Source organism: Salvelinus sp. IW2-2015, linkage group LG23 (genome assembly GCF_002910315.2).
Source record: "Salvelinus sp. IW2-2015 linkage group LG23, ASM291031v2, whole genome shotgun sequence".
NCBI lineage: Eukaryota > Metazoa > Chordata > Actinopteri > Salmoniformes > Salmonidae > Salvelinus > Salvelinus sp. IW2-2015.
This window is the reverse complement of record NC_036863.1, coordinates 15,548,338-15,564,418: the sequence shown is the minus strand read 5'-3', so window position 1 is coordinate 15,564,418 and position 16,081 is coordinate 15,548,338. Positions and strand designations below refer to the sequence as shown.

Below are 16,081 nucleotides of genomic sequence, written 5' to 3'. Positions count from 1 at the left end.
GATGTCAATTCAAAGAAATGTCAAGAGAGCTCTATATTGCTATATCAGCTGTCAAATCATGTGTATGTGTGTCTGTCTGTAAATCCTTGTGTGTCTCTATGTGTGTCTCACCTCTCCTCCTCTTGAGCTTTCGTCGGCGCTGCTTGTTGACGAAGCAGGCTGCCAGTGTGCTAAAGAGGACAGCAGCTGCCAGGAAACAGATGGTAGCCACGATGCCAGCCACCACCGGCCGCGCCAGCCCCCCCTCATCCACCATTTCCGGGGGTGGGAAGAAGTCTGGGGGAGAATAGGGGGGTGTGTGAAAGAGAGAAAGAGAGAGAGAGAGGGGCGGGAGGGGAGAAAGAGTGTTTTGGGGGGKTGTAGGATAGGTGAAGGGGGAGAGAGGGAGAGAGAGTGAGAGTTTGAGAGCGAGACATGACATGACTTGTCTGCCTGGAGGCTATAGGCTTGGACAGGTTTTTGAACCAAAACAATACTGTGACCGATATCCACCCACAATAATAAGTATATTCGCTTTATATTGGTATAGTAAACTAAGCATATTGGTATATTAGAAACCAAATCTTTCCAGTCTAGCCATTAAACATGCAATCTTGTGAGCAAGAAAAGTGTATTACATTGTTTAAATGACTTGAGTAACTCTACATAGCCTTTGTACTAGGCTTGGACTTTAAGGAGAATGTAACTGATTACTACGTATGGGAGGGCCTGACATCTGACATCTGCAGGCCTCTATCAGTCACCACACCAACTGTGTGTGTGTTCATGTCCGTGTGTGTGTGTGTCTGTGTGTATGTGTCTAGCTGGCTCYTGCCAATCACCACACCAACTGGCCGTCCAATTCACCTGATTCAGCGACTCATCATTTATTGTCCTGAATCGATAGACACTTAGTGGAAATGGATTAGGAAACTCCTTTCCTCATCTACTATCCTTTCATGACCACAGACTGTCTAGATGACTGGATAGTGAATTAGTTCTCGCCCTCCTCATTTTATCTTGGGGAGAATTTGAAATATCAACATTCAGCAAGACTGTGATCAAATACTGTTAAAAAAATGTAGTACAAGTATTTCATCAGGAGGGGGCAGCAAAGTACTTCCAWGTTTAGGAAGTAAACTCTTGTGAATTATGGTGGAAATTACAAGATTATGTTATAATGCTGTAATTGCATCAAATGGTTGTTTATGCAACAGAATAAGGGGTTGTTAGAATGCTCATTTGTATGTGTTCTACTGAGGATGGGCCTCTGGAAGATTTACCATGTCTTTGAGTGATACCGCATTCCAGAGCATGAGTGTCACGCAAAATGACGCTGGAGAGACGAAGCAGGTACGGSGAGTAACATTTAATAAATGACGGACATATAACGAGACAAGCACAGCGTCAGCAAACAAAAACTTAGACAAGAAACAATCAATGCAGCAGCAGGGAACAGAGCAAGGGAACAGACAAAAATAGGGGAGGAAATTAACATGTAATAAGTGAGTCCAGGTGAGTCCATTAACGCTGATGCGAGTGACGAGAGAAGGCAGGTGTGGGTGATGGATGGCAGGAGCGTGTGATGCAGGGTAATCTGGCGCCCTCAAGCGCCAGGGGAAGGGAAGAGCGGGAGCAAACATGACAATGAGTTAATGTTTCTGTTCTATAAGGTACCAGGGAGAGATGACTCCAGGATGGAGTTGGGAGGACAGACACTGGTCTTTACACAATGAGTTCTCAGCTTCACCTGGAATGCTTTCAGGTGAAGCTGGTTTGAGAGAATGCCAAGAGTGTGCAAAGCTGTCATCAAGGCAAAGGGTGGCTATTTGAAGAATCTCAAATATAAAATATATTTTGATTTGTTTAACACATTCTTGTTTACAACATGATTCCATATGTGTTATTTCATAGTTTTGATGTCTTCATTATTATTCTACAATGTAGAAAAAAGTAAAAATAAAGAAAAACACTTGAATGAGTAGGTGTTCAAAAACCTTTTACCGGTAGTGTATATTTTGTATGATCATTTTATACAGTTTTGTGGGATTTAAATGGGTCATTAAATTACCACTCCACCAAATTACATTACAGTTTTTTTTAACAGGATGAATCCCTACAATTATTTCCCCATTTGCTTTGTTTTGTCATGTTTTCAGTTAATATCTGCCATATCTCAATTTTAGTCTACCACTTGCCCCATGCCTCTGTCTCTCAAATCCTAGACATGTTTTGTGTTGTTCACTCACCTGTACTGGACACTCCTACTGTGTTACTGGGCTCGCTGACCAGTTCCTCCATGACTGCTATGACCCGGAACTCATACCACGCCTCCTAAGTCACACACACCAGGGAGATGAGAGTAAGACAGGGGCAGAGGAAACACTGTATTTGTGTGTGTGTTAGTGAAACATCTGTTTAATATTGAACTCTGTCATTCATGTTGTAGTCTGTCCCATTCTTCTTAGAGTCAATAAAAACTATTGTTTACAAAAAATAAACCAGTTTGTTCGTTTTAGGAGGAAATCCACAAGGAAATCTACCTGTCAAAGTGGGCATGAAAATGTTTCGCATCACTAACAGTATGTTAGCGAAGAAGTAAAAAGGCAGAGCAACAAATAGACAGTCCCTCGTGGTCCAATTACCTCAATAGCTTGAGTAAAAAGCGAGCTGCAGGAATGTGCTACAGTATAGGTGTAATGAGTGATAGAGACGTGTGAGTGGGTGTTGGGAGTCATGCTAGAATAAAGTACCTGCATTGAATGTATCCGCRTCCCAAATGGCACCCTATTCCATTTATAGTGCTGATATGGTATTTAGTATCCTACTTGCGCCGTGGTCAAAAGTAGTGCACTATAAAATAAATAGGGTGCCATTTGGGATGCACCCTGTGACTGATGGCTGAATGAGACAAGAAAACACTAAACATTTCACGCCAGGAGCGCAATCCGACATACAACAAAGGAATATAGATTTTTTTCAACATAGGTGGAAAAATACATTTCTATACTTTAACACATCACTCTCCCCAGATGGTGTACTTATGTGAGACTAAGGATGCATTCCAAATGGCACCCTAAACCCTATACAGTGCAATTCTTTTAACAAGAGCCCTGTGAGGGAATAGGAAATTTGGTACTATTTGAGAAGTATCCTAAAATGTTTTATGACTTCTTTGAGATATCAGATTGGGCTGACAAGGAAGATAAAATAATAATTTTCATATACACTGAGCATTCAAAACATTAGGAACACCTTCCTAATATTGAGTTGCACCCCATTTAGCCCTCAGAACAGGCAAAATGTTTCAGGGCATGGACTCTACAAGGGGTCGAATGCGTTCCACAGGGATGCTGGCCCATGTTGACTCCAATGCTTCCTACAGTTGTGTCAAGTTGACTGGATGAGCATGAAAACCAAGCAGCATTGCGCATGGCATCTACTAACATACCCCGTTCAAAAGGCACTTAAATCTTTTGCCTTGCCCATTCACCTTCTGAATGGTACACATACACAATCCATGTCTCAATTGTCTCAAGGCTTAAAAATCCTTCTTTAACCTGTCTCCTCCCCTTCATCTACACTGATTGAAGTGGATTTAACAGGTGACCTCAATAAGGGATCATAGCTTCACCTGGTCAGTCTTTGTCATGGAAAGAGCAGATTTTTCTAATGTTTTGTACACTCAGTGTAACATTATATAGTTGGTCCTTTGAAGAACACATTTTTTAAAAACACAACTGACTCCCATCCCCAATCATCATACAATATATATACAAAAGTATGTGGACACCCCTTCAAATGAGTGAAGAGGTGTCCTACGTGGCTAATTCAGCCACAGCCGTTGCTGACAGGGGTATAAAATCGAACACACCGCCATGCAATCTCCACAGACAAACATTGGGAGTAGAAAGGCCTTACTGGAGCTCAATGACTTTCAACATGACACCGTCATAGGATGCCACCTTTCCGACAAGTCAGTTTGTCAAATCTCTGCCCTGCTAGAGCTGCCCCGGTCAACTGCAAGTGCTGTTATTGTGAAGTGGAAACGTCTAGGAGCAACAACAGCTCAGCTCCGAAGTGGTAGGCCACACAAGCTCACAGAACAGGCCCAGCGAGTGCTGAAGCGCGTAGCCTGTAAGAATCGACTGTCTTCGGTTGCAATACTCACTACCGAGTTCCAAACTGCCTCTGGAAGCAATGTCAGCACAAGAACTGTTCGTCGGGAGGTTCATGAAATGGGTTTCTATGGCCGAGCAGCCGCACACAATCCTAAGATCACCATGCACAATGCCAAGCGTCGGGTGGAGTGGTGTAAAGCTCACCACTATTGGAGTCTGGAGTCTGGAGCAGTGGAAAYGTGTTCTCTGGAGTGATGAATCACGCTTCACAATCTGGCAGTCCGAGACAAATCTGTGTTTGGCGGATGCCAGAAGAACCCTACCTGCCCGAATGCATAGTGCCAACATAGTGCCAACCTCCCAGTGAAGGGGAATCCTAACGCTACAGCATACAATGACATTCTAGATGATTCTGTGCTTCCAACTTTGTGGCAACAGTTTGGTGAAGACCCTTTGCTGTTTCAGCATGACAATGGCAGGCACAAAGCGAGGTCCATACAGAAATGGTTTGTCGAAATTGGTGTGGAAGGACTTGACTGGCCTGCACAGAGCCCTGACCTCAACCCCATTGAACATCTTTGGGATGAATTGGAACGCYGACTGCGAGCCAGGCCTAATCGCCCAACATCAGTGCCTGACCTCACTAATGCTCTTGTGGCTGAATGGAAGCAAGTCCCTGCAGAAATTTTCCAACATCTAGTGGAAAGCGTTCCCAGAAGAGTGGAGGCTGTTATAGCATCAAAGGGGGGACCAACTCCATATTAATGGCCATGATTTTGGAATGAGATGTTCGACGAGCAGGTGTCCACATACTTTTGGTCATGTAGTGTAGTCATAACCATAGTGTTGGATGAAGGTGTGTTAATGAGCTTGGCTGGAATTAAAGCCTGTGCCCACACCAGCCATGCGGATAACTGTCCACCCGTCATTCTGTATGAAACAGTGTTTATACAGTAAGCTACCTGAATGAGATCTCTGGCTAGCAGCTCTGTCTCTCCAGCGGGGATGGCATCATCCAGGACATCCCACCTCTCCCCTAGGCGGAACTCCATGACGTAGCGCTCGATCGGAGCCGTGTGGTTGGCTGGCGGGATCCACATGAGCAAGACGCCCTGCTGCGTTCGATTGGCTATGAGGCATCGTGGTGGGGTAAGCAGCACCAGTGGTTCAGGGGTACTTATAGGAAAAACTGGACGGAGAGAAAAAAGGAGAGAGAGAGAGACAGAGGGGGAGAGTTGGAAAGAGAAAGAGAGACTGAGAGAGGTTAGAAAGCTGTATTTCAAATGCAGTAGCAGTGTAACTGCAATTGTTGGTACGAGTTCTTTAGAAAGTCGATGAGCAACTTTTAAACCACAACACATTGCTACTACAGCTGCTGCCACAACACCACTGTCTACATCACTATTAACAACAAAACCACACATCATTCAATTAATTACCATCACAACTTTTCCCTTGCTGCCATCTTGTACTTACAACACACAGTTCTGTTGTGTTCCCGCCAGGTAAGGTCACTCTTACCTCACTCTCTTAGGTCATATACTGTAGGTCAGAGGTGAATACCGTGAATACCCACCTAGTGTGTTCACAGTAACGACCTCGCTGAAGGGGCCCGTGCCCAGCTTGTTATGCGCAAGGACACTGAACTGGTAGGCCGTCTGGGGCTCCAGGCCGGGCACTACCAGCCATGTCTGGCCAGAAGGCACGGCTATAGACAGCCAATCATGTGGGCCCAGCTGCTCCCTCTTCACCCTGCAAGGTGGAGGGGGACGATAGGAGAACATTCATGGGAGAGGGGGATGAGGGAAATACACATAGGAGTGGATATGTAGAGGGCCTAGACTTTTAGTAATTTTAGTCATTTCAGTAACGGTCATTTCTATCCTGTCAGTTCTGTAAAAAGATTTTGTCCGGTCAGTTCAGTAACAGGATTTCTGGAATGACATTTCAGTGACACACCATTGCAGTTGCAGTCAGTGATGTCATTGTGTCTGTATCATTTCAGTAAGATCATTTATGTTAGAACATTTCATTTACAGAATGTCATTTCACAGTATTTCAGTCAAATAATTTCACACAGTAATACAGTTGATGGTGGTAAGCCCATGCTGCGCTCAGCCGTGCAAATTCCCATTGAAGCTAAAGATGGACCATGCGTTAGATTCAACACCACTTTTCTGACTTTCACTGCAACAGATCTCCCTGAAAAAGTCATATGGGTGAATGAGTTCTTCTACTTTCCAGTGAGTATGCATGGCATCAGTCTCTGTTCGTATTGTAACATAGTGTAGTCCTAAATAGATAGCAACGTATGAGACCACTGTGGGAGCGTGGGTTTATCTCACTATAAACATGGTTCAGAAAGATAACACTATACACCAACATGTATATCAACCTGAGGGGAGAGTCATGATCCTCGTATACGATGTCATTGTGTCATGTAATATGTAGGCATAACTCTCCCTAACAGACATGCATGTATCAGCTGCATGATGGTGTACATGATAGAGGCTGGGGGTTAGGGACTGTGATAAATCAAAATGTGCTTACTTTGTGCTGACGGTCAAAGCGCCTCTCTGTGATTTACAGCAAAAGCCACGCGCAGACGGTGTTCCCAACTTTCCCAATCCCGGGATATCATTACGCCATCCTAGGGGGCATCTAGTGACTCTCAGGTCTTGGCCATTGTGCGCATGTTAAGTGACATGTTAGCTGTTGTGTGTATATTATGATGCATTCACATTGAGGGTGTCTATATTATGATTCATTCACTATGAGGGTGTGTATATTATGATGCATTCACTATTAGGGTGTGTATATTATGATGCATTCACTATTAGGGTGTGTATATTATGATGGCATTCACTAGGGCAGGCTGCATGAATATCAAATGATTAGCATTCACTTGAGGACTGTGAGTATATGATGAGGTGATCACTAAATGGGTGTGTATATTATGATGCATTCACTATGAGGTGTTATATTATGATGCATTCACTTGAGGGTGTGTATATTATGATGCATTCACTATTGAGGGTGTTATATTATGATGCATCACTATGAGGTGTGTATATTATGATGCATTCACTATGAGGGTGTGTATATTATGATGCATTTACTATTAGGGGTGTATATATGATCATTCACTTGAGGGTGTGTATATTATGATGCATTCACTATGAGGTGTGTATATTATGATGCATTCACTATGAGGTGTGTATATTATGATGCATTCACTATGATGGGGCTGTGTATATTATGATGCATTCACTCTGAGGTGTGTTATATTATGATGCTTCACTATGATGGGTGTGTATATATATGATGCTTCACTATGAGGTGGTTATATTATGATGCATTCACTATGAGGTGTTATATTATGATGCATTCACTATGAGGGTGTGTATATTATGATGCATTCAACTATGAGGGTGTGTATATTATGATGGCATTCACTATGATGGTGTGTATATTATGATGCATTCACTATGAGGTGTGTATATTATGATGCATTCACTATGAGGGTGTGATATATTATGATGCATTCACTATGATGGTGTGTATATTTATGATGCATTCACATGAGGGTGTGTATATTATGATGCATTCACTATGAGGGTGTGGTATATTATTATGCATTCACTATTGAGGGTGTGTATATTATGATGCATTCACTATGAGGGTTGTGTTATATTATGATGCATTCACTCTGATGGTGTGTTATTATGATGCATAACTCTGAGGGTGTGTATATTATGATGCATTCACCCTATTGAGTGTGTGTATATTATGATGCATTCACTATGATGGTGTGTATATTATGATGCATTCACTATGAGGGTGTGTATATTATGATGCATTAACTCTGAGGGTGTGTATATTATGATGCATTAACTCTGAGGGTGTGTATATTATGATGCATTCACTGTGAGGGTGTGTATATTACTTCACCGTCAGTGGGTTTATTGTGCTTCATTGGCTGTTATGGTTGTGTACATAATGCTTGTTGTCAGTGAGTATATTACCGTATGAAATGTAGCTATATAACACAATATTTTCATTGTCAGTTTGTATTTCACGGTGCACTGCCTGTCAGTGTGTCCATAATGTATTGGCTGTCAGTGAGTAAATCATATGGTGGCAGTCATTGTAATAGGATATGGTGGCTAGCCTGTCGGTGTGTTTGTAATGTGGTCGCGGGGGGCTGTTTGGGGGCGGTCCCATCTTTGATTAGCACATGAGACCAGTAAAGACCGTACGTCCTTCCCAGTGAGGCTAATAAAAAAAAATATTTTTGAGGGGGGATTTCAATAAGTGGGGCAGTACTATTCAGGGTACTATGAATATTTCTTACATTTGAGTTTAAGACAATTCCGCTACATCCTGCATACATTTTCACAAGTCAACTTAAAAAACATTTAATTGAAAAGGACTTGAGAGTGRTGTCTGGGGAAAAAGTTAGTTTATTCACTTTATCTAAAGCCGTCTTCCAAGCACTATGGCTAGAGTGCTGATAATGATCCTCAGAAATACTCAGGAGGAGATGGAACTTCTGTCTGGAGTCTGTGTGTGTGTGTGTGCGGGCGGTAATGTGTGATAATGCTTAAGCATACCATGTTTGTTTGTTATTGTTGACTGAGGCTAACCTTTAGCTCAGCGAGTTAATCTGTCATCTAATGGTCAATCACACACATGTGCCAGTACGTGTGAGTTCATGCATGCAAGTGTGTGTACGGGTGTCTGCGTGAGCACATAAGTGTGTACACGTTGAAGTTTGTGGCAATACACATGAAATATTATCAGTGTGTGTGTGCACACGAATGCGTGCATCTGTGTCTGTGTTCTACAACAGTGTGTGTACGACTATGTGTGTGTGCGTGTGTGTGTGCGTGTGCACGTGCGTGTGTAAACGCATCACGGTGGAGGCCTGCCAAGCATGTTTGCTAGAGGACCTTGGAATGAGAAGCATTTGTCTTAATCTCCCGACCGGCAGAAGGTAGCTTTTTGACCGTGCTGCCTGCATACTGGCACTGTCCTCCAAAATCAGCTCCCTATCTGACGCTAAAAGACACAACGCATGTGCACCCTGGTCACCCTGGTCAGAAGTAGTGTACTATATGGGGAATTGGGTCCCATTAGGGATGCAGTCCAATGTCAGCCGCCTGTTGCGTTACCATCACCCAGCAACCTGGCAGTCTCACACACCACCATGCTTTAACACTCTGGAGAGGAGATAGCTATATGGGGCTTGAGACTTGTTATAACGCCATAGTGACCTGACTTAAGGTGTTAAAGTGGGCCAACTAAAGAGATCAGACAGGATCGGTAGTGTCAATGACTGACTGCATCCAGAGCATAGAGCTATAAATGTGGCTTACCACCTGCTATAACCACCTAATGTCCTGACATGGTGTTAGAATTGGTTGTCTGGGCCTATGGGTCTACATACAGAATACATAGGGTTACGACCTGTTATAACAGCCTCTTCACCTGATACAGAGTTAGAACTGGGTTTGTGGCACATTTGTGGCCAACATTTTCCTGATCAACGCTTCAAATGAATATGAGCTGCTGTTTCTGTGAGTCCTTCGCACCTGAAACATAAACAAACAAACAAACATACAAAAAACAATGATGCAGCTCTTTATAGAGCTTTCTATAGAGTTAAGAGCAGCGGGGGCTATAGAATAGTGATATTTGGCAGGAATATTGGAAGTGGAAGGTTGCTACTTGTTAGAGTTGCATCAGCTTTAGGGAGAGCAGGTAGGTGGAGGTCTAGGCACTAGCCGAGAGAGAGTGAAAGAGTGAGAGAGGGAGAGAGAGACAGAAAGAGAGAGGGTAAAGGGGGCCAGTTGGTTGGATAGCGTGGAGTCAGTGGAGGAGAAGCTCTGTTTACTCTTGCTTGGCAAAATAGAAACCCTTGAGTGATCAGCATTGTTTTGTGTGTGATCAGCTAATTCTTGAATATCTAGTATTGCGGTGTAAGGAACTGACAGTTGTGTTGTTGATGACAATCGGGACCAGATGATGTCATGAAGATTTGTGGCAGTGTTGTAAACAGATCCGATGGCTGCTTGCCTGCTGCTAATATAGGAACTAAAAGACAGCATTTCTAAAGAAATCAGTCATCTCACGAGTTCCCTTTCAGGCAGAAAATAAACATTCAAATAGTTTGATGAATTGATTGCAAAATAGTTCCACTAAATGTGATGCATCTCAGTACTAGCACAATGGATATGTGATATTGTAAAAACCTTGTTTAATGTGAAACACAGGCATATTAATGAACTTAAGTTACTAACCACTTCTATTAATAAAAACTACTTGACATGGTAAGTGTCCTCAGAAGTCGGCGAGGGAGGGCGCGACGGAGCCTCTGACGAAAACATGAGATGTCTAATGACGCGCCCGTTGGCGTGGCATGAGGGCATAGGGGGGGCATGGGGGGTGTGCTCGACACAGCTTTTATAGCACATGAATATATCATTACTTTTTTAGAGGATCACAGTACTTAAAGCGCGCGCTAATTGCGCAGTCTGCTTCTCGCTAATTGTTCTCCTCGTTTCTTAATATGATACTTCATATTCACTTTTAATAACATCTCCCCCATCTAGGGATCGTAACAGTCTGATAGTTCTTCTCGCTGGTTTTTATCTGTGGTCGTTAAGTAAGGGGCAAGCCCATTTGCTGTGTGTCTGTTTGGGAGTAGGAGAACGAGCTGATGACAGTGCAGAATACCCTGCGGCAGGGTCTGGTCTGGTTTGGACTGGTTTGGTCTGGTCAGGTCTGCTATGAAAAGCCAACTGAAAATTATTCATGATTATTATTTGACCATGCTTGTCACTTATGAATATTTTGAACATCTTGGCATAGTTCTGTTATAATCTCCACCCGGCACAGCCAGAAGAGGACTGGCCACCCCTCATAGCCTGGTTCCTCTCTAGGTTTCTTCCTAGGTTTTGGCCTTTCTAGGGAGTTTTTCCTAGCCACCGTGCTTCTACACCTGCATTGCTTGCTGTTTGGGGTTTTAGGCTGGGTTTCTGTACAGCACTTCGAGATATTAGCTGATGTACGAAGGGCTATATAAAATAAACTTGATTTGATTTGGTTTGGTTTGGACTGGTCTGGATTGGTCTACGCTGGTCTGGTTTGGACTGGTCAGGTCTGGTCTGCTGTGGACTGTGAGTGATGTGGTGGTGATCTATAAGGAGCTCAGTGGATGATGCTTCATGGTCAGTATTCACAAAGCATCTCAGAGTGCTGATCTAGGATCAGGTCCCCGCTGTCCATGTAAGCTTATTTATTATAATCTGAAAGGCAAAACGGATCCTAGATCCGCACTTCTACTCTGCGACGCTTTATCAATACAGGCCCAGTAGTACTAAGTGAGCTGCTTGGTGATAATGTATACTTTTGTAGTGACGATAGGAATTGAGCATGTAGATGTTATAAGCATGATTATCTGGCGAATACCATTTGAGGAATCAATGGGTGAAAAGGATTGGTGATAAAGTCAAACTATTGTTGAAACGGTTTCCCGGGCAATTTTTGCCCCGTTCTGAACATCGGTGTGTAGCTACAGCGCATTTCCATGACAGTCAACTGAAAATATTGGTAATTTGGTGTCTTAAATAGTTTGAATTAGGCGTTTTTGTGCTTGTCTCAATCCAAAGTTATTGGAGTTGACTTGGGATGACTTGAATGGCATGTTACGCTAAGCCGTCCCCTCTCTCTCGTATTATCCCCACCCCTTCCCATCCGCTCTGGGTAACAGTTGCCCTTTTTAAGGCACAGGTCTAGGAACAGCCTACCCCTCCCCAAACCCGAACATTAAAGCGTGAGACTGAACTTGACTGAACTTGATAGTGTCAAGGGGCAACTTCCCCCCCACTACCCCATCCAGCCCCCCTCTTCCCCAGCCAAGGTGAAGCAGCCTCCCCTAGGCAGAAGAGCAGCAGAAGTGGGCAGAGAGGAGCTTGGTTTCCCAAAAAACTGTTGGGCTGCATCCCGATTCTCCACCCTTTTCAGACCTGTGCACTTCTACTCTCCCTGTCATCTACTTCAAAGCACTGTATTGGTGTGGAAGCATTGACTGGAGTGAGAAGGGTAGAGAATCGGGACGTAGCCTTAGAGAGAAAAAAGTTTGAAGAAAGAAGAAGCAGGAAGCAAAGCATGCTGGGATGACTCACACATGGCCATACCAGACTGATAATGTCTGCTCAAAGCCGCCGTCGTAGCCAGCCTCCCATGACACGTTGGCCCAGGTGGTGGAGACCGCCGCATGGATGTCGGCCGGGGCGTGGGGGCTTGTGCCTGGGGAGGGGAGGAGTCAAGTAGAGAGTGGCGGTAGTGAGGAGGGTGGGAGAGAAAGAGAGTGAAACATGAAGCATAAACCACACACACACGTACTTAAATCACACATACACAAATCAAACACACACAAAAACACAGACACACAAAAACGCAGACACACAAAAACACACACACAAACACAAAAAGGCAGACACACACACACACACACTGAGTTGGCCTGGAAGGAAGTCAGCTCTTTCTGATATGTGTAGGCTTTATGTGATTGTGTAAAGACTATAGTCATGTGGATGGCCTCTGAGTGGTTGTGTAAAGACTACAGTCAGGTGGTAGGCCTCTGAGTGGTTGTGTAAAGACTACAGTCAGGTGGATGGCCTCTGAGTGGTTGTGTAAAGACTACAGTCATGTGGATGGCCTCTGAGTGGTTGTGTAAAGACTACAGTCAGGTGGATGGCCTCTGTGTGGTTGTGTAAAGACTACAGTCATGTGGATGGCCTCTATGTGGTTGTGTAAAGACTACAGTCAGGTGGTAGGCCTCTGAGTGGTTGTGTAAAGACTACAGTCATGTGGATGGCCTCTGTGTGGTTGTGTAAAGACTACAGTCAGGTGGTAGGGCTCTGAGTGGTTGTGTAAAGACTACAGTCAGGTGGTAGGGCTATGTGTGGTTGTGTAAAGACTACAGTCAGGTGGTAGGGCTCTGAGTGGTTGTGTAAAGACTACAGTCAGGTGGTAGGCCTCTGAGTGGTTGTGTAAAGACTACAGTCAGGTGGTAGGCCTCTGAGTGGTTGTGTAAGTAGGCCTCTGGTGGTTATGTAAAGACTACAGTCAGATATATTTGAATAACATCTTAAAATGGTCACCAGTAAGGTCAGACTTGAAAAATAATTAAAACCCTCTTCCCTTTCATCCTCCAATCACACATCAGCATCTGTCATAACAGGTGTGACCTCGTATGGTCGTGTCACTCCGTATTGACGCCATATGTTAGCACCAAAACGTTTCATCAGACGAAAGGATGTAGGGGTTGGAAGGCAGACAAATTACCCAGGAAGCAGTGGAGGCTGCTGAGGGGAGAACGGCTCATAATAATGGCTGGAACRCAGCAAACAGAATGGCATCAAACACATGGAAACCATGCTATATATATATGATATATTTGATACCATTCCATTAATGCCGCTCCAGCCATTACCACAAGCTTTTCCTCCCCAATTAAGGTACCACTAACCTCCTGTGCCAGGAAGCCTTTCTGCTGTCCAAGAAAATGGAGGAGAATGTATCTTAATTGGTTGACCTTGTAACCATAGAACGTCAGAATGTCTTATAGCAGTCCTGCTATGTTGTGTCTGCAGTAGACGATTTCAGAAACCTCTGGCCATGTTCGAACAAAAGTACAAAATATTCMCTACTAATTATACACGAAAATGTGCTGAAAGGTAAAGGAGAGGAATGATTTGGCCATAATCTAATCACCCACCAAATACATGAAAACGTATTTCATTGGCCAATTGAACATCTTCGAATTATGCTATTCTCTGTTGCTTGACCATTGAACGCAAGAATGCGAAAGAAACAGTGGCCTGATTACCCCATCTGTAACTCTAGCACCTATGCACAACAACCTCCACACAGGCAATATCAGTGGCCAGCTAACTGAAGACTGAGTGGTCTTTCTACATAGCCAGCTGCAACTAGGAACACCAAGACTGTTCCAAAAAGGCATCATTAGTAATAGGATGGCCTAGACACAACAAGTGACAGTTAATCTATCGGTTGTCTTTATTTAGCAGACAAACTAGAGTTTTCAGCAGTGGAAACAATCTCTGTGTCTACTTCCCTAATGCTGCGAGCCCAATTTGCTCATTTGTGATTTGCGGATATTGGCGCGCCACGTCGTTGACCTTGCAAATTGCTCTTTGCACATGTCCCCCAKGTGCTTTGGCTGACACGTCGAGCTTTGGAAAATTGTCAGTGGTTGACGCTTGGATGCCGCCGTCACTGCCGCTCTGCAAAGCCCTGCCTCTCTTCACTACCCTTTCAGAGCACACAAGGGTCGTAATCGTTAAGGCATGCAACGGAAACCATTTTAAAACGTTTTGCAACAGATAATGAAAATGTGTATTTCGGATTGGTTACCTTTGGACGTGATGTCCTAGTATTGGACTACTTCTACTAGACTAGTTATATTGTAGATTCAAATTTAACTGGATTGACTCGACATGGTGTTAAAAGGCCCATTGCAGCCATTTTTATCTCAATATCAAGTCATTTCTGGATAACAATGAAGTACCTTACTGTAATAGTTTCCATAAAAATAAGCCAAAAACTATTTCTCAAGCAATTGTTTTGCTAGGACTGTCTGGGAGTAGTCTGAGTGAGGGGCCTAATTGGAGGACCATAATGCGAGGGATATGTAGCCTGAAAACTAGCTGTTATTGGCAGAGAGGTTTAGAACTCTCGTATTAGTCTATTTAAGTGATATTGCCTGAGAAGCMAGTGTTTGGATGATATATTGGCATGGGTGTTGCCAGGCCCGAGACAAAGTGGAGGGCCGGCAAACCGTGCCAATATATCCTCTAAACATCACTTTTATACAACGGGTTASAAACATATTCAAATAATAATTGACATATTTTCATACTATTTCATCCTTCCACAAGATATAGTCCCGACACAAATCTAGGGTTGCTACCCAAGCTGGCTGGTCATTCGTTCTATTGGTTCGGTTGCCCGAGATGCGATCCAGTCGTTCAGTCTTTTTGTTCTGTATTTATAGACACGACCCAGTCGTTCAGTCTTTTTGTTCTGTATTTATAGACACGACCCAGTCRTTCAGTCTTTTTGTTCTGTATTTATAGACACGACCCAGTCGTTCGTTCTAAATGTACCGTTGCCAGTTATTATCTCTTGCTTGCTAGCTAACCAACTACAACTAAATTACAGTCACGTCAAAAATTGCAGCCAGAATAACAGCAAAGTAGCYGCATTTGCATTTGTCTAAGCTGTTTTCTAGTGACATTTATTTGGATACATCCATAACAATGAGCTAATGAGGTGCRATTTCGCCTGGCATAGAAAATGTGCTCACTTGTCAGGACACTGTTGTTCAGAGGAGCTAGCCAACAACACAGCTAACACAATCACTTTRAACTGAAACTGTAAAGACTGCTGGCTTCCTGCACTTATTTTCGTTTGACCTTTTTTCAATTGACATTTCTTCGTATATATCCATAAAAATTATGCCAGCTGATTCATGATTTCGAAACGCTGCCTGTCTGTCCGTCTCGTCCCGACTTCCAACACGTTCATTACTGTGGGACAGCTGGAGATTGAATTTGAATATTGAAACAATGTTGCAAATGTCAGAGAAACAGAAAGGTTTATACAAATCTCCGCTGGTGATTTGTATAAAACTAGATGTTAGTCTAAAAGAAATGYGAGATAATGTCTAGATGTTTTTTATAGTGGCGATCAAGTTTATAAATTGGTTGGCTGGGCTGATGAGACAATGGATTGCGCAGTCAGATGGAACAGATTAAATAGGCATTTTAACGTCATAGATTCTGCCGGTGTTAACATGTGGACTAGACACCGGCTGGGATGCGGTTTAATCAATCAGCATTCAGGATTAGACACACCCGTGTATTAATAATTTATACTGCCTGGTGATG

At 43.4% G+C, this 16,081-nt stretch overlaps 1 protein-coding gene across 1 annotated transcript in view; it reads right to left on the bottom strand.

The window, feature by feature from the left end:
* The window catches only part of LOC111951135 (protein turtle homolog B-like), a 191,200-nt gene that overhangs the window by 36,468 nt on the left and 138,651 nt on the right, over window positions 1-16,081 (bottom strand). The window contains exons 12-16 of the mRNA XM_070434387.1: window positions 12,290-12,413; window positions 5,677-5,852; window positions 5,063-5,289; window positions 2,229-2,313; window positions 112-276 (exon numbers count right to left, since the gene is read on the bottom strand). Of these exons, the coding sequence (XP_070290488.1) occupies window positions 112-276; window positions 2,229-2,313; window positions 5,063-5,289; window positions 5,677-5,852; window positions 12,290-12,413 (777 nt within the window). The remainder of the gene's footprint in view (window positions 1-111; window positions 277-2,228; window positions 2,314-5,062; window positions 5,290-5,676; window positions 5,853-12,289; window positions 12,414-16,081) is intronic.